At 39.6% G+C, this 26,574-nt stretch overlaps 2 protein-coding genes across 3 annotated transcripts; both read left to right on the forward strand.

Annotated features, from left to right (window-relative positions):
• The first annotated feature begins 997 nt into the window (after positions 1–997).
• LOC107383849 (5-beta-cholestane-3-alpha,7-alpha-diol 12-alpha-hydroxylase) lies at positions 998–3,306 on the forward strand. Its single transcript, XM_015956683.3, has one exon. It carries the CDS (start codon positions 1,051–1,053, stop codon positions 2,584–2,586), a length of 1,536 nt encoding a protein of 511 aa, XP_015812169.1. The 5' UTR covers positions 998–1,050; the 3' UTR covers positions 2,587–3,306.
• Positions 3,307–5,703: 2,397 nt separating this feature from the next.
• gjc2 (gap junction protein gamma 2) lies at positions 5,704–25,901 on the forward strand. 2 transcript variants are annotated; one of them, XM_015956684.3, is made up of 2 exons: positions 5,704–5,901; positions 22,618–25,901. In XM_015956684.3, the coding sequence occupies exon 2, from the start codon at positions 22,647–22,649 to the stop codon at positions 23,907–23,909; it is 1,263 nt and encodes a 420-aa protein (XP_015812170.3). In that variant the 5' UTR covers positions 5,704–5,901; positions 22,618–22,646; the 3' UTR covers positions 23,910–25,901. The 2 variants fall into 2 exon arrangements, with proteins under 2 accessions (XP_015812170.3, XP_015812171.3); XM_015956685.3 differs by lacking the exon at positions 5,704–5,901 and adding an exon at positions 20,310–20,965.
• Positions 25,902–26,574: the final 673 nt, after the last annotated feature.

Below are 26,574 nucleotides of genomic sequence, written 5' to 3' on the forward strand. Positions count from 1 at the left end.
GTTATAGTTTCATGCTTTTATTTTACCTTACTGTTGCTTTTACATTGCTTTATGTGTCTTTGCATTATGTACAGCACATTAGCTTCCTTGGGGCAGGAAGAGGCTTCATTTAAAAAAATATCACTGAAAAAAAATAACTAAAGTCATTTTTTCAGTAGAATACAATGCATCAATTTATCAATGATTGCATCATTTTATACATTTGAGGGCAGTGCAAATCAAAAGATGCAAGCTACTGGATAGATGTAGAAAGGCTTTTATTGTTGTATTTAAGTTCAAGGCCACCACGATAGCACCATGCATCTTCGTTAGTGAAACAGTTATCAGTTAAGAACCATGTCAGTGTGTTTAGTTTTGCAACCGTGCACAGGATAAAGGTCTGCCTACTGTTTGATTTGCAGGTTAATGTCAAGCTTCATCAAGGTCGTCCGCAGCAATGCTAAACTACAGTTTTTCAGTCTCAATAAAAATAGGACAGGAGTCAATCAGTCTCTGTGGACACTTTATTGTCTTTTGTCCTAAAGATAATGTTTAAATGAACATGGATCTTTTTAGGACTCTATGATTAACATTAACCCTTTGATGCATAATGGTCACTACAGTGGACAGGTACTCAAAATTGTTATTTATTTATTTTTGCTATTAAGCACAGCTGTTGAAGACTTTATTGCATGTGAGCCCCTCCATTTGGACTTCAGCAAGTCAAGCCAACATATTTCATGCTCAGAATGCACGCTGTCCACTGAGGTGGACATGTAATAAATTATTTGTAAATTAACAAAATGTTACAAAAAATATTTGTTGAAATTTGTTTCATTCACACCTAAAGATGAATGAAAAAAATTGTTTAAAAAATCATAGTTGAAGATTTCATAATTCATGCATCAAAGGGTTAAGTTAAAAATGTGATCTCATTGATGCTTTGAGTTTCAGAATAAGCTTCGCTGGAAATCTGTTATTTTGCTCAAAGGAGGAGCAACGTTTTTTTTTTTATTGTGCTGCAAGTGGACCTTGACTCCACTCACTGTGTAGATACCAAAGAGATCAGTCATGGAGCTGCTGCTGCTGATACTCTCCAGCGTTTTCATAGCTCTGATAGGAGCACTGTACCTTCTCGGGGTTTTCCGCAAGCGACAACCAGGAGAACCCCCTCTGGACAAAGGCCTCATTCCTTGGCTGGGCCATGTTCTAGAATTTCGCAAGAACACTTCCAAGTTCCTGGAGAGGATGAGGGAAAAACATGGAGACGTTTTCACTGTTCAGCTAGCAGGATTTTATTTTACTTTCCTCCAGGAACCTCTGTCTTTTGGGGCTTTTGTTAAGGAGAGTCGAGAAAAACTCGACTTCAATAGTTTTGCTGCACACCTAGTCCAGAGAGTATTCGGTTACAAGACCATTGAAGGCGATCATCATATTCTTCAGCTGTCCAGCAATAAACATCTGAAAGGAGAAGGTCTGGATGTTATGACACAAGCCATGATGATTAATCTGCAGAACCTGCTGTTGCACAGCATTGGATCAGTTGCGGATACAAGAGGCTGGAAGGAAGACGGACTGTTCATGTACAGCTACAACATTGTTTTCAGGGCTGGCTATTTGGCTTTGTTTGGAAATGTGTCTCACAAGTCAGAGGGAAGTGAGCAGAAAGCCAAGGAAAAAGACAGAGCTGAATCTGAGGCTTTGTTTTACGAGTTTCGCAAATACGACCAACTTTTCCCCAACCTGGCCTACGGTGTCCTTCCACCAAGGGAAAAGTGGGAAGCAGACAGGTTACAGTCCTACTTCTGGGATGCTGTGTCGACGCAGAAGATGAAGGACAAGGAAAACGTCAGCCGCTGGGTGTGGGACATACAAATATCTAAAGAGGAGCTCGGCATGAAGGAGTCGATGGTCAACAAGTACATGTTTGTGCTTCTCTGGGCCTCTCAGGGAAACACAGGACCTTCTTCCTTCTGGCTTCTCCTCTTCCTCATGAAACACCCAGAGGCCATGGCAGCAGTGAGACAAGAGGTCGATAAAGTTTTGAGGGAGACTGGGCAGGAAGTCAGACCTGGAGGCCCCTTAATAAACCTGACTCGTGAAATGCTCACAAATGCACCAGTGCTGGATAGCGCCGTGGAGGAGACTCTCCGACTCACAGCTGCACCTCTCCTCATCAGGGCTGTGCTCCAGGACATGACCCTCAAGATGGCAGATGGGCGCAAATTCTTCATCCGCAAGGGCGACAGAATGGCAATCTTTCCTTACAACGCTGTTCATCTTGACCCAGAGATCCACCCCGACCCTCATTTGTTCAAATACGACCGCTTTCTGAACCCGGACGGCAGCAAGAAAACAACGTTTTACAAAGCAGGGAAGAAGGTGAAGTACTACAACATGCCCTGGGGTGCCGGAGTCTCCATGTGTCCTGGGAGATTTTTTGCCACGAATGAGCTGAAACAGTTTGTTTTCCTCATGTTGGTCTATTTCGAGTTTGAGCTGCTGAATCCAGATGAAAAGATCCCTGAAATCGACACGAGGCGGTGGGGCTTTGGATCGATGCAGCCCGTCAGAGATGTCCAGTTTCGATACAGACTCAGATATTAAACAGCTCAGAAAATAAAAACCAAACAAGATAGTCTCAGCAAACTTTGATTTCTTTCTTTAAATTTGCATGAACATATTGTCATACACGTGTTAGAACGACCACATTATTGATGTAAAACGTTGTTTTAAAAGACCTGAACCTGTTTCGCTCTTATATTCAATGAAATGGCTTTTATCAACTTGTGAAACATAAGAAAATGTTAGCTTTTTGGGATTGTTTCTGGTCTTCTATTAACTTTCCTCATTGCTCTCAGTGACTAATCTACACTTTGATTTGAATTCCTCTTGTGACTTGTGGACGAGGACTGTTATTGCGCCAACCAATCTCGCCATCATTGATGATGATGAACAGGAGGAAGATGACAATGAGTCAGATCCTCAAAAATGAAATATAATAATAATCTATATTTGATCAGAAATAGTATCTACTGTTCAATAACTTTTCAAAGATATTCCACAGTAATCTGTTTTTATTAAAATATATTATAATGTTTAATAATTGAGAAATATATTCTATGTTTTTGAAGTGATAAAATGTTCTAAAATTAGCCAGATTATTTTATAGTGTCTTATAAATATCTGTATCATTCAATAATAATGTTTACTTAACTTGTTCGTGTGTTTTTATTTTGGGATTTCTTAACAGGGCCGATGTCCATATTTGATCATTTCATTTTCTCTGATTTTCTGCATGAAAATAAACATTTTTGACAATTGTAACGACAGAAATACACTTTGGTTATTTACCACAATGACACTCTGGGGTTGAAATTTAAAAAATTAAAATACTTCAATGAGAGCCCTATAAAGGGATAAAACCTTAACATGGTTGAGGAATATTTCCATGATTTTAAGGAAAAACAACATAATCACTGGTTGTAGAGACATTTTCATCATTCTGTGAGGCAATTTTCAGATAATCTACAGTTTATTTTACACGCAAAGGAAATTAAAAGTAAAAAGATAAAAATTAAAAACTCATTGAGCCAATAATTTTTATGACGATATTCTGAAATTTAAGTGACAAGTTATCGTATTTCACACTTTTCAAAACAGGAAATGAGTCAGTCTTCATTTAGGGAGTTCAGCTCATCCTCTTGGTGCATTTGCTAAATCACGTGTGACGCATTTGGAGGAGTTCTCAGGAAAAAAAACCTAATAACATGAACGTTGAACTTCTGTTTGCATGTTAACAAAAGAAATCAAAGATTCAAACGTGGATTTTTCAAAACAGAACACAACATACTTCACAAAACCAAAGACATGCCAGATAGCTGAAAACATGGTTAGGCTTGATGATAGACCAATGAGGCTTTAGGCTTGTTTTTCACCCATGTGACTTGATTTATTTTTAGTCAATGAGCTGAAATTGGATTCAGCTGTTTTCCAAGAAACTATGAAGTTAGATTTGAGACATGTGTCAAATGAGGCTGGACCACATTTGGTTCTTATTAAATAATAACAGCTCCTACCATTGCAGTGACTTTACAGGAGAAGGGATAGTAAAGAGAAGAAATGAGGTCCGAACCAGTTGGACTGAAGTCGGGATCAGTTCCAGTAGTCTCCTGTGTCTCTGGTGTCTTGTCTTCCTTGTTTGTTATTGATTGAACTCACCTGCCCCTGGTTACCTTACCCACCTGTTTTACAGATTACCCTCATGTATTTAAACCCTCTGTTTCTGCTGATCTCTGTCAGATCCTCATCTTGTCTTCCCATCAGGTCATCCCACCTGCCATTATTCAAATAAATCAGTTCATTTTACTGGCATCTTGCTTCCTGTGACTGCTCTCACCTGCATTTGGGTCCAAACAACAACTCCACAACATGACTGACATGACATGACAGTTAAGAGCAATGTTGAGCCAAGTAAAGGGCAACAAGTATGGTAAACATCTATCATGTGCACAATACTGACCTTTGAACTAGAAGTGACCAGAGTTCATTTAAATAAAATAACATATTTTAAAGCTTTTTTGTAAAGGAGATTAAAAAGGAATAGTAAAAATTATGTGATACATTTTGCCATTTTTAGAACAGGTGTGGGACATTTTAGGGTTCTTGGAGGCACCAAGTTGGTGACCCCTGACCCCTGTGCCACCGGGTCTTGATCTGGTCTCATGCCTCAGCCTTTATTACCTGATAAGTAAAAAAATAAAAAAAGGCTCAACATGTGTGTTTCAAACACCAAAATGAGAAGGTACTGTTATCAGCTGGAGATAATTTCCATGAACCAGCCTTTCACACGGGGCTCAAGAATAAAATAATTTTTATTTTACGAAAACTGAAAAGTGTGGTTTTCGTACTTTTCAACACAAAATGTTAGTTTGATCATTCTGGAGCTTTTTTTTTCATAGTCGGTACCTGGATGTTTCCTTTTAGACCCGTAAAACCAGGGCTTAATTTGAACCGGATCTTGTTATGTGGACATGTGTTCCCCCCTCGAGATCTGTTTCTTTGCACCCAGCTGCAAGTGGAAACGACCCAAACACAAAAAAAAAAAACCTCACCCTAACCCTTACCCTAACCATAACCACCCAGTCACCAAAAATGTATGTTTTGCATAAATATACATTTAGAAAATATTACGTGTAGCAAAATTTTTATGTTTGTTTCAGGGTCATGGATAGGGTAAGGGTTAGGACACACATTTTTGGCGAGTGGATGGTTCTAACTCGCAGCTGGGTGCAAAAGAAACAGATCTCGGGTGTGGGGGGGGGGGGGGGGGGGGGGCATATTGACCTAACACCGGCATTCCGGGAACATTCATTTACAAATTAAGCACTGCGTAAAACATAAAAGACCTCTAAATGTGCAGGACACAGAACTCATAAAAATGTATGTCATTAACAAGATGCGGAGTTTATTGAATAACTAAAGCAACAAGTTAAAAGGGACAAAATGTCCAAGCAAAGTGATAAAGTTTTAGTCTGTGATTGTTACTGAGCTTTGATGCTTGGCCAGAAAAACATGAAAGGCACAAAAATACAATGTGTATTAAAATAAATAATTTCTTTACCAAATAAAGGGTATTTACAGCCATGTGTTGTGCTTTTGTGATAAACATGGTTGTAACAGCGACAATAAATGAGTGTTAAAAAATTGTGGTCATGTAGCCGGATATGCAGAAGAACAATGGAGCCTTTACTGGTGTGCTGGTCTTCTGAGAGCTCTGCCTGTACTTGGTGGAGAGGGGTTTTGATGAAAAAATGACCCATTGTCTCTCATCCTGAGCTCTAAGTCAGAACAGTGAGAAGATTCCTCTGGCTGTTCAACCGTATTTTTTTAAAAAAGCACCTTTTGCATCCATATGGACAGGTAGGTGCAGTCTTTTATTGTTCCTCCATCTGATGCTATATTTGAATAACCTGTAATATTTAAGTGTTTAGATCAAGTGTTAATAAACACTGATGCAGGCTCATTATTCAACACAAATGAAAACATTTAAACCTGAAAGAACATGTCAAAGTTCAAGTCACTGAACAGACATACCAGTGGAAAAAGCCCGTTTCAGGAGGTTTTCTTGGAAGCCAAAATGTAAAAACATGCTATAACAAAATTAGTAACAGATTATTAGCAATGATCTACAAAATAACCAGTGTCTATAAACCATGTATGAACCTTAAAACATAACTTTAGGCTCAGATATTTTAAACTAAAATAAACAAACATAAAGCATGTTAACACTCTGTAACAGATTTATTACTTTGGGAGTTAAAACCTGCCTTTACTGGATTGTACTGTTTGCTGGGCTGAATGAGTAACGACATCAGGACCATTCAGTCAACAGCACCAAGGTCCATGCGATCAGATCTACAATCACAGAACAGCTCATTTTAGACCTAACTGCATGAAATGATTAAAAGTATACACCTTTAAACTTTACAAATAATGTACATATCAGATTGGGCTGCACAGTGGTGGGTTTTCTATGTGGGAGACACTAAATTGTCCCTAAATGTGAGTAAGTGTGCAGATGGTTGTTTGTCTATATGGGGCCCTGTGATGGACTAGTGACCTGTCCAACATGTCCCCCTGCCTCTCACCCAAAGACTGCTGGAGTTATTTGTTCCACACAAACAATCAAAATAATGAGAGAGAATGAGTAAATGGCAGGTTTATTAACTAAAGGTCATTTAAATTCACTGGTCAAAAGTAACCTTATGGACTCCCAGTATTTTTTTCTTCTTTCCCCCTAAATAGTGAGGCTGCTTGATTCACCTTTGTGTCAGACCTTCTCAGAAACCCAAACAATATGCAACTGCGCGTCTGCAGGCTCAAACAGGTCTGTTATCATTTTGGATTTGGTTGCCATCTAGTGGATGGACAGAAAGTACATCAAAGTGGAAAAGCTACAAGTAAAAGCAGGTTTTCAGATTGTCATGTTCTGTGTCCCTTTGTTCCCACTCCAGGCTCTCCTCTTGTGTCCTCCTAGTCACTCCTTGGTTTCCCTAGTTGTCTTTAGATTAGTTCTCCTCACCCATCTGGTTATTTTGCCCTATGACTTTTAGGTTTAGTTAGATCCATGTTTTATAGGTTAATGTTTATCTGCCCTCCTGCCAAGCTCTTTCCCTTCCCATTTAGTTAATTGATTCCACCAGTTTCTCCTCAGCTCACACTCCTCACACCTGCCACTTGTTTCCCTGATTACCTCCCTCCTGTTTATAAGCCTTGTCTTGTCACTCTGTGTTTGTTGTAAATTAATGTCTACCAAGAGTCGAATAGATGTATTATGTGAAATATATGAGACCATATTTAGATTAAGGAAATTGGGTACTGAAGTTAAATTTTTATGGGTACCGGCACATAGAGGAGTAGAAGGAAATGAAATGGCAGATTATTTTGCAAAAAAGGCAATAAGAGAGAGAAAAATAATAAATATTGCATATAGTGCCAGTGAAATTAAATCTATCATTAAAGCACATATAATGGAAGAGTAGCAAAGAATGTGGGGAAGGGAAGAGAAAGGAAGACATTTATTTCAGATACAAGGGAAAGTAGGAAAATGGAAAAATATAAGAATGAATAGTAGAGATCAAAGAATAATATCAAGATTAAGAATGGGACATACTGGGCTTAATAATACGATGCATCTGATAGGGAAACATCCCACAGGTTTATGTGGGGTGGGGGGAGAAACAGTGGAACATGTTTTATGTGACTGCATAAAATATGAGGTAAGTAGAGGACAACTCAGGGAGAAATTAAAAACATAGGAGGTGGAGTGATAAGTGTAAAGAATTTGTTAAATGGTGAAGAAAGGAAATATAAGTTGGTTGTTGGGTATCTAAAATACAGTGGTTTGTTGAATACAATTTATTATTTTTTATTTTATATATATTTTTTAGTTTTTTTTTCTATGCTCTTACTCCGACTCACACTCCAGCACAGTAGGTGGCGGAAATGCACCTAGCAGTTAGTTGCCACCCGCCAATAAACACGAAGAAGAAGAAGTCTGTGCTTGTTGGATCATTGCATTCGTCAGCGTGTTTCTGTCCTCCTCGTGTCTTCCTGTCCAGTTCTCATGAATGAGTTTTCTGTTTGTTTTCAGTTAGGTTGAGTTTGGTTCGTTTATTTATTTATTTATTTATTTATTTATTTATTGAGAACCTCATTAGCTCACACCATAGTGTGGAGCTATTCTTCCTGAGGTCTCTTTCAATTTCATTACAAATATTTAACAAAACACCCCCATCCCCATTTTAATGCCCTTTTGGTTTTGGCACCTCGTCCTTTAAAATAAAAGATTTTTTTTTGTTGAAAACTTCTGCCTTGAGTCGTTCTGGGTTCTGCACATTGGTTTCCACCTCCTCCATCCTGACCGTGACAGATTTACAATCTTAAAAACATGCAGTTTTTGTAACTGTTTCTGCTCTCCAGCAGGAGTCCCTTTAAGAAGAGTAAAAGCTTTATTTTTGTTATCTTGGCTCACAAGAACCCCATGACTTGCAGTTTTCCTTCCTTGTTTGCATAGAAATTTAGATTCCCCCCCAAATTTGTAGCACAGGAAATACAGGTGCTGGCCAGTAAATTAGAATATCATCAAAAGGTTGAAAATATTTCAGTAATTCCATTCAAAACGTGAAACATGTACATTATATTCATGCAATGCACACAGACCAATGTATTTCCAATGTTCATTACATTTAAATTTGATATTCATAAGTGACAACTAATGAAAACTCCAAATTTGGTATCTCAAAAAATTAGAATATTCTGAAAAGGCTGAATATAGAAGACACCTGCTGCCACTCTAATCAGCTGATTTACTCAAAACACCTGCAAAGGCCTTTAAAAGGTCCCTCAGTCTTGTTTTGAAGGCACCACAATCATGGGGAAGACTTCTGACTTAACAGCTGTCCAAAAGACAATCATTGACACCTTGCACAAGGAGGGCAAGACACAAAAGGTGATTGCTAAAGAAGCTGGCTGTTCGCAGAGCTCTGTGTCCAAGCACATTAACAGACAGGCGAAGGGACGGAAAAAATGTGGTAGAAAAAAGTGTACAAGCTCTAGGGATAACCGCACCCTGCAGAGAATTGTGACGACAAACCCATTCAAAAATGTGGGGGAGATCCACAAAGAGTGGACTGCAGCTGGAGTCAGCGCTTCAAGAACCACCACGAGGAGACTCATGAAAGACATGGGATTCAGGTGTCGCATTCCGTGTGTCAAGCCACTCTTGAACATGAAACAGCGCAAGAAGCGTCTCGCCTGGGCCAAGGACAAAAAGGACTGGACTGATGCTGAGTGGTCCAAAGTTATGTTTTCTGATGAAAGCAAGTTCTGCATTTCCTTTGGAAATCAAGGACCCAGAGTCTGGAGGAAGAGCGGAGAAGCACAGAATCCACGTTGCATGAGGTCCAGTGTAAAGTTTCCACCGTCAGTGATGGTGTGGGGTGCCATGTCATCTGCCGGTGTTGGCCCACTCTGTTTCCTGAGGTCCAGGGTCAATGCAGCCGTCTACCAGGAAGTTTTAGAGCACTTCATGCTTCCTGCTGCTGACCAACTTTATGGGGATGCAGACTTCACCTTTCAACAGGACTTGGCACCTGCACACAGTGCCAAAACCACCAGCACCTGGTTCAAGGACCATGGTATCCCTGTCCTTGATTGGCCAGCAAACTCGCCTGACCTTAACCCCATAGAAAATCTATGGGGTATTGTGAAGCGGAGGATGCAATACGCTAGACCCAACAAAGCAGAGGAGCTGAAGACGACTATCAGAGCAACCTGGGCTCTCATAACACCTGAGCAGTGCCACAGACTGATCGAGTCCATGCCACGCCGCATTACTGCAGTTATTGAGGCAAAAGGAGCCCCGACTAAGTATTGAGTGCTATACATGCACATTCTTTTCATGTTCATTCTTTTCAGTTGGCCAACATTAGAGAAACAAACATTTTTTCATTGGCCTTTAGAATATTCTAATTTTCTGAGATACCAGATTTGATGTTTTCATTGGTTGTCACCTATAAATATCAAAATTAAACGTAATAAACATCGGAAATACATTGGTCTGTGTGCATTGCATGAATATAATGTACAAGTTTCACGTTTTGAATGGAATTACTGAAATATTTTCAACCTTTTGATGATATTCTAATTTACTGGCCAGCACCTGTAAACCACAATGGGAGACCTAATGACTCCCATGCAAGACGATACAAACAAGACTCATGGTGGAAAGGATTAAAAAGCACAAGACATCACATTTAATTACTAGAATGTGAATTATTACAGCGTTGATTACAATACTTTTGCTCAAGAATAATCGGAGTGGCCTTGAAATGATCCCATGCAAATGACTTGTTGAAGCCACGGCGTGTAAGAGCCAAGCTTTTATCATCACATGCTCAAAAGTCCTTCACAGTGCAATCATGTGTTGGGCTTTCATCAGAGCTTTTTGTGTAAGTCTCCATTAACACTGGGAATATCTAGCTGTTATCAGAAGGAAACCTGGAGCGTTGCTCTCAGTGTTATCAGAGTTCACTGAGTTGAAGAAGGGCAAAAGCAATGGAGCATCTAGTGGGAAGGAGAAACTACATCAGAAGAACTTCTGCCTGGGCTGTGCTGCAGCTTCGACTCAGTCGCACCGAAAGAAAAGAAGAGGCAGTGATTAAACCCTGGAATCCTTTGAAAAGTTATCTGAATGGATATTTGCCATCATGAAAGACAAAATCAGTAACCATATAATTCTGTATAATGGGGAATAAAAGATACAAAGACATTATAGTGCTATTGACCATATGATGAACCAAACAGCTTCCTTAAGTATAGTTTCAAATGATTTTTTTACTTTATATGACTGATGGAATACTTATTTTCTGTTTATGAAAAATATCTAGTTCAATGATAATGAGCCTCATCTAAAATATAAATTATCCACCAATAAATACTTAAATTTAGTACCTATGAGCTCTGGCTATAGCTAAATTTTCAGTGATGGATGATGAAACGCATTAGCATCGAGCTGATTGAGCTCATTTCAGCCTTGGAGTTAGTAAAAAATTAACCTGTTGACTTTGTATGGTGTAATATGTGTCTCAAATAGGTCATTCACCTGTATGAGAGTGCTTTTAAAGGTCAGCATTTTCTATAATGTTTATAAAAGTCTTTCAAACACACAACTGCCATCTGCTGGCTACAAAGGTCCTAAACTGTAATGAGTTGTGAAATAATGCAGAACAGATGAAATCAGAGACATTTACAATCTAAAGCCTGCAACATGAAAAAACAATAATAATGACATAAAATTTGGTTATATATTTTGTACAAATTATTTTATTTGTTTTATTATGTTATTAGATGACAGCAATAAATAAATAAAAATGTCCCTTGCCATCAGTAATTCTTAATAGACTCGTCTGGATATGGCAAGTATTTGATGCTAATTCTAATACTCTATGTATCGCTGTTTTAAAGCTAGGGATCTGAACATGACTTTTCAATGAGAGGAAGAAGACATTTGAAATTGAAACTACCACAGCTCCCTCTCCCTTGGAGCTGAGTCATATTGCACACGTGCACACAGATAGCCTTAGCGCTAACAAAAGTGCTGTGGCTGCATGTTTTTGATATGTTCCTGCTCAGACACACGACTGAAGTATCTCCTCTGCCTACATTGGGTTCTGCAGGAACTAGTTTTAATCAAATCTCCAGTGTTCAAGTGTCAAAACATACTAAAACTGGCACTTGTGATGCTAGTACACCCCTGCTAACGCTACAACAAGCTAAAACAAATCAGATGTAGGTTGAAAGCTAAACTAATAAATTAGCTCCATCACACAAAATATGAATCAGATTTACATTTTCCCCTCCCTCTACTTCTATAGTTAGATGGAAGTACTGACTCAATGAGGGTCACGTTAGCATTAAAGCTAGGTTGGTGTGCTAAGCTAAGCTGACTGAGCTGTCTGTTTAGGTTAACACCCAACAGTGCAAGTTGACTGACGGCTCCCTCTTGTGGATACATAAATCTATTGGTCAACTTGCTAGGCTCACATAAATAAGTCATCTTGCTGTAGAGGCCAGAGGAGGGACGTAGGAGGAACATAAATTAAGATAGATTACCTGCTTTTTAGCATAACAATCAGAAAGTCAAATTTAAGCATTTTTGAGTCACTTGAAAAAACTTTAAAATGTGCATCTTAGCTTTAAGGCCTGCAGTGGTGTGATGCACATTTGCAACAGCAGTCTTCAATTAGGCAAATTCATTGAGCTAATGCTAAATGTCGACTTTATGGTATCAGTGACCTTGAGGGTTAACATTTTGCCCGGCAGGTTGCCTTTTCTCATCGTTTCGCTCAAAAGCCAACGTTTAAATGTCACATTTAGTCTACTATATGGTGTAAACATATGATCTGAGCTATATGCATGCTTAAAGAAAAAAAACTATGGTTGTGTTGCTGTTATCAGAAGGAAAACCTGGAGCGTTGCTATCAGTGTTATGAGAGGTCACTGAGTTAAGGGAGGGGCGACAGCGAAGGGGCATAGGAAGGAAAAGCTGGAATAATGTATAACTCCGATGACCTATAATATATGACCTATAGAGTCTGCTGCTCCTTTGGCCTTGCCTCGTCTCAGTAATGGTGACATGGACAGTTCAGACAAGACCATGTCAAAGATTAAAGCTTTGCAACTCTGCAAGCAAAAATCAGGTTTTTGTGTTTATTTGATCTGGAAAAATGTAGAAATGAAAATATTTAACTGAACCATTTACAAGCTGAATGTTTGTATTAAAATGCTAAAAATATGAGTCGATACAGAATAGTGCAAAAAAATTCTATTTGTAATAAGTTTTGATCTCATTTCCTTCTTTCTCTCTTGTATCTTTACTGTGTTTCTGAAGGATAATTCAAGCTTTGCTCAGATGTATGAGGCGCAGAGTTCTGGCTGAGGAAAGTTGTTGACATCCACCTCAAGGCTTTTCTTCTTAGTCGCTTCAGTGGTGTCCAGCCTTGGCAAAACTGGCACGGGACGCACTCAGCTGCAGGGTAGGAGAGGCTCGGCTGAGAAACAGAAAAAAAAAAGAACAAATGCGATGGGACTGCTACAACTCACAGGCTGCCTATGGGATAGTCCCCCGCAGCCTGGTGAGGGTGGTTTAATGATGGCGTTGGGAAAGAATGAGAGAGGAGGAGTCCAAGCGTTTAGTTGCTTGTTTTTATTTTTTTTGTTCTGGTGTCTTGTGTCACTCTTTTCTGTGAGGGGAAGGGGAGAGGACAGCCGAATCACATGCTGGAGCTTGATTTGTTACATAAACACAGACCTCCTCAGCCTCCAGTCGACTGCTCACATCACATTTGGTCTGTAAATATATGCGGGTAAAACACTTGTGATGACATTGGTGGTGGCCAAGGAGAGCTGTCAAGAAGTTTTACTCCACAGTGCTGCATCCCTTCACTTCACAGCTCTCAGAGACCACTCCAAAGCAGGACATTTAAATATAAGAGTGTGTATATATATATCTATATCTATATATATATATATATATATATATATATATATATATATATATATATATGTGTGTGTGTGTGTGTGTGTGTGTGTGTGTGTATGTGTATTATACATATATATATATATATATATATATATATATATATATATACATACACACACATATAGGATCATTGAGACACTCAAACCCCTCCACCACGGTAAGGTAGCACCCCATATATATGTATGTATGATCGGCATAAATATATGGACAATGGGCTTCCATAGACTCCAATAACAAGTTTTTCTGCTAAAATGGGAGGTGGCCACCACCGCCATTTTGACCGTGTCTCAGGTTCCGTCAAGCCCAGACAATTCCATAAAAGGGAAGAGAGGTGGAGCTGAGGATCTGTAAGGCTGGGATCGACTGACGACACCCGGTCGAACTAGCTACAAGCTAACCTGAAGCTAACCCAAAGCTAATGCGGAGGTGGGAGCTAAGCTAACGGAGGTAGCAACCTAGCTACAACCGGAGTTAACTGTGCACAACACCAGAGCTTCTGAGTCAGAGATACGCCGGGCTGACCGCTGGGTAAAACCGGGTGGAACACAGAGGTCTCGGAGACCTCCACGAGCCGGCAGCCGCACAGCAGACAAGCGCCGCTGCGATCTGCGCAGCTAACAGAAGCCGCAATCAGACAGATGCGCAGAGCTGCTGGGAGAACCAGCCGTCAGCCCGTGCAGCTAACAGAAGCCGCGATCAGACAGATGCGCCGAGCTGCTGGGAGAACCAGCCGTCAGCCCGCGCGCAGCACACAGAAGCCGCGATCAGACAGAGATGGACCGGGCTGCGGGGAGGGGATAAGGGTGGAAAACATCGGTCTCCCGAGAGCTCCACAAGCCGATAGTTGGAACCCAGCTCCACCAACATGTTAAATTTCAACCCATTTTCTAAAGTGCGGCATTATGTTAAATGCACTGGGTTTTACCCTATTACATTTAAATTTCATGGTTAAACAGTACATGTTAATATCTAAGCTCAGCTCGGCAGTGACCTAAAATACATAAATATAATTTTACTTACCGAAAAAAATGAAGTGGAGACTCCTTGGACCCTCTATTAGTGCAATTAATGCCACAGCAAGTCATTTTGTCCAACAAATGCACTAAAAATATCCAAACAAGAATACACAAACACAGAGACTCAAAATCCCGGAGCAGTTTCCAAGCCAGACCAAGGCTCTACTGAGGCCTTTCCACGGAGCTAGCTCTGTGGTCACGTGGGTCGGATGCTCATTAATTATACAGTATTTTAGGCTTTTAATACACTTAAACAGAAGAGTGAGAAAAAAATTCACCCCCCTCAGAGTTGTCATGAGTGTAAACTAGATAATTTAAACAAAAAACATGTTTTGGTACCACGCTGTAAACATGTTTATTTCTGCTGTGAAATTGGTATTTTTAACATGGGAGTCAATGAGGATTTGCTCGTTTCTGACACCAGCCCCCAGCGGATGGGGGTGGAACTGCAATTTATTTCACTTCCAGGTTTGACTCAATTTCAAAGCTGCATTGTGGGGGCCTGGTATGTATATGTATATGTATATGTATATGTATATGTATGTATATATATATATATATATATATATATATATATATATATATATATATATATATATATATATATATATATAATAGACTACCATCATTAAATAATGGAAGTCTACAGTCTACAGTTGGAATTCTAATGTAACATCAATAATAGAGAAACCTTGATCTTATGAATATTAAACACTCTTTTGGCTGTCACATGACTCGAGTCCTTGTAAGAAGAGCAATGTCAAATTATGTCTTACAGGGGAATTCTGTAATATTTTTTCCTGGCTATGGGCTGTCCAATCAATATTTATCACCATGAAGAAGATTTTCCTAAAGCTACAGCAGCCAGACCCGTTTGAGGACATGGGGACAGTGTTTTTAAAGTCTGCCGGGTTGACTCTGCTCACTGTGCTCTCTGTGCTTTTGCATTCATTGAAAACAATTGTGTATACATTTTACTCATAAATAAACATTTTTTAAACAAATAGATTTTTGTTACATCTTTTGAAAATTTTATAAATGCTAATTCGCTATAACCAAATAGGTGGTCTTAAAATAAAAGCCACGAGATAAACAGCAAAAGATAATCAAGACATGATAAAATAAAATATCTTATTACTTATTTCACTTAGCACATTTAAAAGTCTAAATTCAGAGTGAATTAAAAATGTAGGACATGTAATGTGAATATCAGCATTGTTTCAAAAGTAAATCAGATCAACAGTCCTATTAGAGAAAGGCAGTGAAACCAGCATAATTTACCTTTAAGAAACAGAGGGAATTCTGGGTAATGCCTTTCCAGAGCTACATGCACAACTAGAAGGCAAATGGTCAAGGTCTTATGAACAGAGATGACTTCACAACAAGAATATAGATGAAAAAATATTTATAATGCAATGAAATGACTAAGCAGCTCGTGTTTATGGTGCATGGATGAAAAAATATCAAAGATCACGTGCAGTATTTGAAAACTGAAAGACAAAATATTAATTTTTTTTCATGTTTTGAGCAGAAAATATTTTTTTATTTAACACTTGATTCACAATCTTCTGCTGCTGATTAGTGAGCGAATAACCAACATGACCTTCAGATTTTTTTGAAGTCTAAAGGTCATGTTGGGTAGCAGTTTTGAAACTAAAAACAGACCGTTTTACAGACAGCCAACCGGTTTTATTTGTGACATAACACAAACATAACAAACTGAATGGTTGACAATAACAGCAGAAAGGCAACGCCAAACTAGATTTAGCATTTTTGTCATTTTTTTGAGTCTCATGTTGACTTTCTGAGACCTTTTTGATTCTTTAATCACATTTTGTTGCTTTTTGTTGTAGCGCTGGAGAAGGCCATGGGATGCAAAGGTTAAGACACTGTCCACAGACAGCTTCATCAGTGTGCTACAGGTTAACATGACTGTTTCCAAACCAGAAAACACAGTTTATGTCCTCGCCACCGGGAGGGAAACCATAATAAAGTTCCCTCTCCTGACTCCCTTATCTGCTAGAAGTTTACAAGACGTCTCCTTCAGAAGACGAAACTTTTTAATCACATTCTGTTTTATACAATGAATTGTCTCACTTTACAGGTTAATTACTATTACATAAAACAATGAATGCTTCATCTAAAGTGATTTGATGATGTCCTGATTGCTTTACAATAATAATGAATCAAAATGACTGTTTAATGTTGAAATTCATTATTTCAGATCTTAAATACACCAAACAAATCTGCTTGATGATTTAATAATGATTTCATTGTCAATAATGTCATTTCTAAATGTCCTAATATTACTCTGTGACACTGTGAATCATTTAAAGCAGACGGTAAACCTGTGGCACACTGATGAAACTGTGTGTGGACAGCGTCTTAACCTTTGCATTCCACGGCCTTCTCCAACGCAACACCGTTAACACATTTGTTCATGATTTTCTCCACTATCATCTTTGAAATTTGACTAATGCTCCGACCACATTGTACATTTTTCACCATCCTAGACAAATCTCTTGCTTATAACAGAATTCCATCCATCCATCCATCCATTTTCTTCTGCTCATCTGGAGTCAGGTTGCAGGGGCAGCGGCCTAAGTCGAGAGGCCCAGACTGCCCTCTCCCCAGCCACTTGGGCTAGCTCTTCCGGGGGGATCCCAAGGCGTTCCCTGGCCAGGTGAGAGAAATAGTCTCTCCAGCGTGTCCTGGGTCTCCCTGTAGGTCTCCTCCCAGTTGGGCGTGCCCAAAAAACCTCACCAGGTAGACATCCAGGAGGCATCCTGACCAGATGCCGGAGCTACCTCAACTGACTCTTCTCGATGTAGAGGAGCAGCGGATCTACTCCGAGCCCCTCCTAGATGACCGTGCTTCTCACCCTATCTCTAAGGGAGAGCCCAGCTACTCTGCGGAGAAAACTCATCTTGTTCTTTGTGTCACTACCCAAAGAATACCCATGAACAGAATTGTGACAAAAAACCTGAGATTTGCAAGTCTCTGGCTGTCCAGTGAGACTGGCCAAGCAACAGTTTTTGAGCACTCTCACGACTGAAGTCAGCCTCAGTCTACTTTAAAACCTACGAATCCTGTCTGCAATCGACCAATGAAAATACACCCAGGGAGTGACGGGAACAACTAGTTCCTGAAGAAGGAGCACCAGACCATTGTCCCACAGAAGTTGACTCACAAGGCTTATTCTAGAGGTCACTGCAAATCTGTTGAAAAAAAACAAGTGAACTTGGTCTTTAAACTTTTATCAAAGTTTTTTTCTATTCATCTCCAAAATCAAAACTCATAAAATAAATTATCCTAACCCTGCTGAAACTTTATGACCATTTTAGATCAAATTATCAGAATCAGAATCAGAAAAACTTTATTTATCCCCGAGGGGCAATTAAAAAAAATAACAGCAGAGCAGCATGATGTTGGACATATGAATATTGAATAAACAGGCAATGAGGAAGTAATAAAGCAGCGAGAAGATGGATAAAACTGAAAAATATGCAAAAAACACTGAGATGGATAAAACAGTAAAGTATGCAAAAATCACTGAGTAAGTGAATAAAGTGACTAAAGTGTCGTCTGTATAAAAGTTAAATATTTGGAGAGCCCAAGGAGCGGGTTTATCGGGGGGTCTTATCTTATCTGCTGGGGTTAAAGAGCAGAATGGCTTTGGGGACAAATTATGTGTAAAAAATGTTAGTGTACTCTAGTTGTTATTCAAAGACAGGTAGTTATTCGGTTCAGACATTTAGGACTATAAATGGTGAAACAATGGTAAATGGCTTGTTTTTATATAGCACTGTATAAGGTCTTACAACACCTCATGACGCTTTACAACACAAACGTCGTTCACTCATGTATACACATTCCCCTTACTGGTTCTGATGAGCTACAGTGTAGCCACAGCTGCCCCGGGGAGCACTGATGGAGGTGAGGCTGCTGAACACTTTCACTGGCAGTGCCTCTGACCACCACCCGTGGATGTAATTTTGGGGGGGGACGTGTCCCCCCCACTTTTTCCAAAGTCAAGTTTTGACCCCTGCACTTTTTACCATCCAAAAACAACATTACACTATATTAAATTGACACTGGTTGAGCTCTAGGACCAAGCAGAAAACAACTGTTTGTGTTGAAGCCTGTTTCCCATTAGAACATACTGTAAAGATCCCCCCCCCCCCCCCCCCCCGTGTCCCCTCCACTTCTAAAGTGAAAATTACGTCCTTGCCACCACCAGCAGGCAAGGCGAGTTAAAAGTCTTACCAAAGGAACTAATAACTGTCCACATGGGGCTTGAACCTGCAAACTTGCAGTTACGGAACAGGCACTCAACTCCTCTGCCACCATCACCTCGTACTCTAGAGCTGCTTCAACATCACTTCAGTCAGATTTTAAATTTCCAACCAAGGGATCAGATTTATCATTTAAGTCAGATCTCGTCATCCACCACGCTGCATGCCATGAAATTAAAGGACTAAACATGATAAAACTCTTTGTGGTAAAGAGCAGTGTGCTAACTTTGATTCAGAAATGCAAGTTCCTAAACACTCACGGAGCACAAAGCATAAATAGCTACACCCGTGTTCAGTTTTAACTATCTGTGCTGGACCATCTGTGTCGTTTGGAAATGTTTAAAGAGAGGAGAATGCAATTCAAATGCACGTGCTTGTACTTTCCCTTAGGGAAATCACATGTCAACTCTCCGAATGCTCCAGTCACTCCAGCAGCATCCCCTATCTGGTTTTCTTGTTGTGCTGGAGGTGCTCGCTGCACCACATCTCTTCAGTCAGAGGTTGAAGCGAGCCTTGGAGGTGAGGCCTCTGGACTTAGGGTTCTGCAGGCCCAGATGGCCTGACCCTGATAGCTCTGCTTAGGCCAAGAACAAACAAACAAAAAAATGCACTCAAACTGAATAAGAATTTGCAAAGTCATCATCTTTTTTGCTTGCAATGCATCTTGCTGCTGCAGCATTGCACTTGTAACAATGTATTCAAACTCCACAGGAGTTCAGACTTTGCAGCTGAGACTGCACCCTCCAAATAAAAATGGAGAGCTAAAGTTGCTGAGCATTTTTCTTTGCCTTATAACAATCATAACTAACAGATTATTGAGGGCCATGTGAATGTAACATCACAACACGGTCACCATGACGATGACCAGGCTCATTTCATTAATGCAAACCAGACGCTAAGCCATTTGTCTGTTCTCCATCAACATGATTTCAGTTCAGATCCTGTCCAAATTCTGACGACTAGTCCTGGCACGCAGAATAAAGACACGGAGGAATTACAGCCCTCTGTTAATCTCACACAAATCACCTCCTCATCTGTGCTTTGTTGTATTATTACAGACTAAAAAGTGCGTAATGGATACATCTTTGTGTGTTGGACAGAGGAAGTCCTCTGTCAACATGCGCTGATGCTTGCTACCACACTCCAACAAGGTGAAAGTGTAAACACAAAGTTGGAAAGGACGTGTAGCGGGAACGGAGCAAATGACTTGTTCTTGCTGTTATCTGGCCATGTGCCGGGCTGGAAGATCTAAATATTTTGACACTTGATATGACGGAGCATACCAGCTGGTTACATTTTAGCTGATCTGCGCTGAGGCAAGGTGGCTTGTGTCTTGGTGACACTGCTGTCCTCAAAGTCCCCTGTCTTCATCTCCCTAAAGTTGTTTCTTCATAGCTGTCCCCCTTTCTGCGCGTGTTATGTAAATGTCAGACAACAGAGGTGGCTAATCTGCGTCTGCTGTGGCTGAGGTGTGCATGTCCACATTCTCTGTGACAGAGTAAGACAGAAATGAGAAATTATTATTTTTTTATTGCAAATGTGTTCCTCAGCATTAAGCTGAGATGGAAACTCAGAAGCCCAGAGAGAAAGTAAGAGGAAAGAGAGGGAGGAAGACTCATCATCTGCTACAAATGCTTCACATGTATGTTGGGGAGGGGGGTGGACTGTGTTGAGATTAGCACGCTCCCTCAGCTGGGTGTTCATTTCAATCTGCAGTACAATATCCTCAAGTCTGAACTTTTGGATGAGGGTCATTTGCCAGAGGAGGATTTCACCCGACGTCTTTCTTGGTTTTTTCTTTTTTACTTCCTTCTTGGGCAGAAGGCTGGTAATAGAAACCAGACACAAGCCAGAATGGGAGGCATCCACCGCAGCAAGACGTCAACTCTTACCGAGTGATGACGCGGCTGAAAAAGACATTCTAGTTCAGCACGTTTAATTTTTATCAATCTGGAAGTTTTAAAAAGGACTAAGAAGGGAAATGTTTTCCACGGATTGGGCTGTGCAGGAAATATCTAGCAGAGCAAAGTAGAACTTCAGAATGGGAAATGTCCATGCAGCCTTTCCAGGTGAGCTCTTTTCCTTAAATCTATTTTGTAATTTACTTTTTGCCAGAACTTTTTAAAAGTACTTGGCCTGTTATAAAACACTCTGACTTTTTACTGAATGCTAGTCAAAAAACAACAAGAACTGCATCCTGAAAATGATATTTTTGGAATTTGACTGTTGGACAAAAGTAATAAAGAGAAAACAGAAAAGATGATTTTTTATATAGTTCATGTTGTTTATTAAATTCATTACACAATTTGTTTAAACTGTATAAAAAACATACTTGTCAAATAAATGTATCAAAAAAAAGTTACGTTGTGTTCGTAATTGTAATTTTTATTCAAATTTGTTATTTTTTTATTATCAAGGATGTAAAATTAAATGTTAAAAATAAATTAGATAAAAATGTCAGTATTTTACTCAGATTTTACATTAACAATGTAATGCATACAATTATTATTTACTGTTTTTGTATTTTTATACAAGTTCATCTCAAAATTTTTCATTTCTTATTTAAATTATAAAAATGTTTGCATGCAAAGCCGACATTGATATGTCCTGCTCATGTTTTTGTCAATCACTGTTTCTGTGCAAGACTTGATACAATTTTAATCAAAACACATAAGTTGCGCATATAATGTGTTTTTCTCTCAGTTAAAACAGCCCCTTTGTAAAATAGAAAACATAAAATAAATAAACTTTCAGCAACCAGGTTACATTTTTATTTTGTAATAACAGGATTAATGCTATACAAACATTTTAAATCGGAGTTGTCAGCGGCCCTTCTGTCATGACCTTCTGGGGCAGGCATGAGCCACACAACGTTGGTGCCATCTGCCTCCGAGTGGACCTACTCCAACCCAGCTTCAGCTGTGCTGGATCTGGAGGGGAGGCCTTGTGGCAGAGCGTCAAGCCTCTCCTGTTCACTCAGTTGGCAGGAGAGACAACACATCACACATCTAGTACAGTATCACAGCCATGAGATCAACATGAGCTCTCTGTACATGAATGAACGTGTGAAGCTGACATTGATTGCCTCATTGGATCTGTGGTGATGCTGGCTGAGAGGAGAGGATGACCCTGAGTACTCGTGTCATGGATTTTTTTTCCCTCTGTATGACTGCTGGCTTGTGTTGAAGCACAGAAAGTGGCGTTCTAGCTTTGTGGCTTTAGTTTTCAGCCTCTATCTTTTTGCCTGGTGTAACTTGGTATTGGGTTTAAGCGTGCACTTAGAGCTTTCCCTTTGTGCTGTCATCTTCATTTTATGTTGTAATCTTTAAAAAAAGATGTAGGCCTCTTCAAACTTCAGGTAGTTGTTGGTAAAACTATTGTTTGAGAAAATGGATTTGGAAAACGATTAAAAAAGAAATGTTTCCACTTCAAGTGAACATAACATTCAGGATTGTCTTGATAAAAAGGTTTTTTGCAGAAAAGACACATCCACAATTCTAACTTACTTTTTGTAACAAAAATTTCAAAAGAAATAAAAACATCTGCACAATTTCTATGGATCTGTACAACATTACAGCTGAAAAAAACTGAAAGCAATTTCCTGTAACCAGCAATCGTGACATAGAAATAATCAAACATGCTTCTCAGATGTGAATATTTGCTCTTTTGGTATTCTTTGAAGATAAATTAGATTTTTTTGTGTGTGTATTTATTTTTACAGATTCTAGTTAAGAAGCTTGTAGGAGCAACATGAGCTGGAGCTTTCTCACTCGCCTTCTGGAGGAGATCCACAACCACTCCACGTTTGTGGGGAAAGTGTGGCTGACTGTGCTCATCATCTTCCGCATTGTCCTCACCGCAGTTGGAGGCGAGTCCATCTACTCCGATGAACAGACAAAGTTCACCTGCAACACCAAGCAGCCAGGCTGTGACAACGTGTGCTACGATGCCTTTGCTCCCCTCTCTCATGTCCGCTTCTGGGTCTTCCAGATCATCATGATCTCCACCCCCTCCATCATGTACATGGGTTACGCTATCCACAAGATAGCTCGAACTTCAGAGGAGGAGCGCAGGAAGCACCTGAGGCTCCGCAGGAAGCCGCCTCCTCACTCGAGATGGAGAGAAAATCAGCATCTCGAAGGTGGCTTGGAGGAGGAGGAAGGTGACGAGGCTGAGCCCATGATATATGAGGAAACACTGGAGGTGCAAGAGGCCAAGCCTGAAACAGTGACTAGCAGTAACAGAGATCAACCAAAACACGATGGCCGAAGAAAAATAATGCAACAAGGCCTGATGAGGATTTATGTTCTCCAGCTCATGTCAAGAGCTGTTTTTGAAATAGCTTTCCTTGCTGGACAGTATCTCCTTTATGGTTTTCGAGTGAATCCCTCATTCGTGTGTAACAGAGTACCCTGTCCACACAGAGTGGATTGCTTCATCTCCAGGCCAACGGAGAAAACCATCTTCCTTCTAATTATGTACGTAGTCAGCTGTCTGTGTCTTGTGTTAAATGTGTGTGAGATGCTTCACTTGGGATTAGGCACTTTTCGGGACACCCTTCACGCCAAAAAGAACCGTGGCAGACGTTCTATGTCCTACAGCTACCCGTTTTCCCGCAACATCACAGCCTCGCCACCTGGGTACAACCTCGTGATGAAAACAGACAAACCAAGTCGGATCCCCAACAGCCTCATCACGCACGAGCAGAACATGGCCAATGTGGCCCAGGAGCAGCAGCAGTGCACCAGCCCAGACGAAAACATCCCATCTGATCTCGCAAGTCTACACCGGCACTTACGGGTCGCACAGGAGCAGCTGGATTTGGCCTTTCAAACCTACCAAACCAAAAACAACCAAGAGACCTCGAGGACCAGCAGTCCTGTTTCCGGAGGCACTATGGCAGAGCAAAATCGAGTCAATACCGTCCAAGAGAAACAAGGAGCGCGGCCAAGATCAGCCACAGACAAAGCTGCAACCATTGTGAAAAATGTAAAGACTTCCGTGTGGATATAGAGATTAATCTGTAAACTGACATTAAAACTTTTAGATCTACTGAACTGCACAACTGTGAGACAGCTGGCGGATGTATGTGAGAGAGAGAATTTTAGTTAAAACCACCTGGGATTTCAATCCTACCAGCGGCAGAAGGGTAGTGTAGTCTTTACGAACAAACAAAACCACGAGTTGATCAAAAATAATGTTGCAGATCTTCTGCTTTTGTTGTGAGTTAAGTTGCTGTAGATGTTGGTTCTAGAAAAAAAACATATTGTTTTGTTAAGCATCTTTAATTACAGCTAAAACTCCACGACTTATCTCCTTTAACACCAACTGATGGGAACTGGTCCGTGTGATGCATGCTCAACCCGGTTTTTAGTCAAACACCGGAACTGCACCGTGACTCGTTTTTTAAACATGGCCGGTACTGATAGAAAGATGCAAGTTAAATGTGAAATCTTTCTATAATGATAATGAGACCGGGTGTGTCATTGAAGGCTTGTCTGGTATAGACATCTGCCTCTTGTGATTGCGTCTCTAAAGTCATCGCGTGAGAAGCATTCATCAGTGCCATTCTTACAAAAACCTTACAGTATAATCAATGCAGTTAATGAAGAGGAATTTTGAATTATTCTCAAAAGTAAATATTAATTTCCTATTATTAAAGCTGCCATAGAAAACCTAACAAGCTGGGTTTTGAACGCAAATGCAGTCTTGGAGCACACACACGCACACACACACACACACACACACACACCCGGTATCTCCCCTGAGACACTTCTGCCGGAACCGGAAACCGGCATTGCCAGAGGAAACGAGAAAGCGCTAAACACCAGTTGGCATTTTCTAGGTCCAAACACCTTTTGTTGTCTTCAAATGGTGTTTTTCTTTTTGGGACTCTGTGGTAGCAGCCGGCTGTCCTTCTCTGAAATTACTGAGCCGAGAACCTCTCACACCAGTGGTGCTCTGTTGCTAAATACATGAGTACGTTATGAGTGGAGGACCCAGGGATGAGCGGAATTGCAGTGATTCTGCAAGACCGACAACCAGATGGTCCAATAGTTTATTTCAGTCTTAACCGTGTTATTAGCGGAGGTCTTTAGACAGATGCAAGAGAACCACTTTATTAATTGTTTTTATTATCTCCAAACATGTATAGCTGTTCTTTGTTAAAAGGTGCTTAAGAGTCATGAAAAAAAGCTAACTTGTTTTCCAAATTTGCCAAAGCAGCTTTAAATGACATACATATTCTAAATGTAAACATACAATATAGGCATTAATAAAAGAAAACACATTTAATCAGTATCACATATCTAAAATGAGACTAAGATTTGCTGAGTAAAAGACTATTCTGCCTTCAGCTTTTCTTATTTCAAAGTGCCTACAACTTTTAAAGACTGTCTTAGTATTTTATTTATTATAAAATATGAAACTTCAGTCTTCTCATTATGTCATATGCTCTCTATAACTCACCATGTTAATAAACACACATTGTTTGGTTCAAAGTTAGAATATTTCAAAAAAGTTGGATTGTTGCAGATCTGCAAACACCATAAAAAAAGTATTTATTTTCCAAAAACAACAATAAAATAAATATCTTTCCTATTGTTCATATTCTGTTACTAACCACAATAATTACAAAAAGTAAATTCTAATGATAAAAAAAACTCTTGATGATTACTAATGATGCGAAAACAATACCATAAAAAAGAAATGGCCTGTCGTTTTTACAGGATTTTGTGGATAAAAAAAGAGTAAAAGGCCATCTTGAAATGTACAGATGGTATAAATTATTTTTAATGTAGCAGTTTTATTAATGAAGATTTAAGGTATGTGCAAAAGGCTGACTGGTTGAGAAAAAGTAGCACCAGATGTGAAGTTACTGTTACAACTATTGGACACTTGTGTACACAATAACAGATTTACTTGAATGCAAAAAAATAAATAAATAAATAAAATAAAATGAAATAAAATAAAAAATAAATAAATAAAAATCATAGTTATATTAAATTATCTGAATACTCATATAAGGTTAACAACATTTCCACATTTCAGATGCTAAAAGAACTGTACCTAATCGGTGGATGTTCAAACATCTGAACATCAGGGGGTACAGTTTTAGAGAAAATGTGGTAAATTACAGTGAAGCTCGTTTTTAAAGTAAATAAAAGTATACAAATAATGTGTGTGGAGAGTTATTACTTATTGTTTGGTTTCAAGCATTTCTGCTTTTGCATAATATTTACACACACACACACACACACACACACACACACACACAGCTAAAACTCCACGCACACACGCACACACACACACACACACGCACGCACACACACACACACACACACACACACACACACACACACACACACGCACACACACACACACGCACACACACACACACGTTGTCGTTATAGATCCATCAGGTAGACTATAAGTGTAAAAGCCAGATATTAATGGATTATTAATATATTAATATTGATAGAAAAATGTATCATATTTTCCTGTTCTAGTGCTTAACCATTGGGAATTTTGAAGTGAAGTTGAATAGGATATTATAAGTCATTTGTCGCTGATCCAAAACTCACCATTTTGAAAGCTGAAAGTAAAATCTTCCAGATCTGTTACTGTGAATTGGTGATTTGGGATTTTGAGTTCACTACAAAGAAAAAATGCCAGATGT

The sequence above is a fragment of the Nothobranchius furzeri genome, chromosome 11 (genome assembly GCF_043380555.1).
Source record: "Nothobranchius furzeri strain GRZ-AD chromosome 11, NfurGRZ-RIMD1, whole genome shotgun sequence".
NCBI lineage: Eukaryota > Metazoa > Chordata > Actinopteri > Cyprinodontiformes > Nothobranchiidae > Nothobranchius > Nothobranchius furzeri.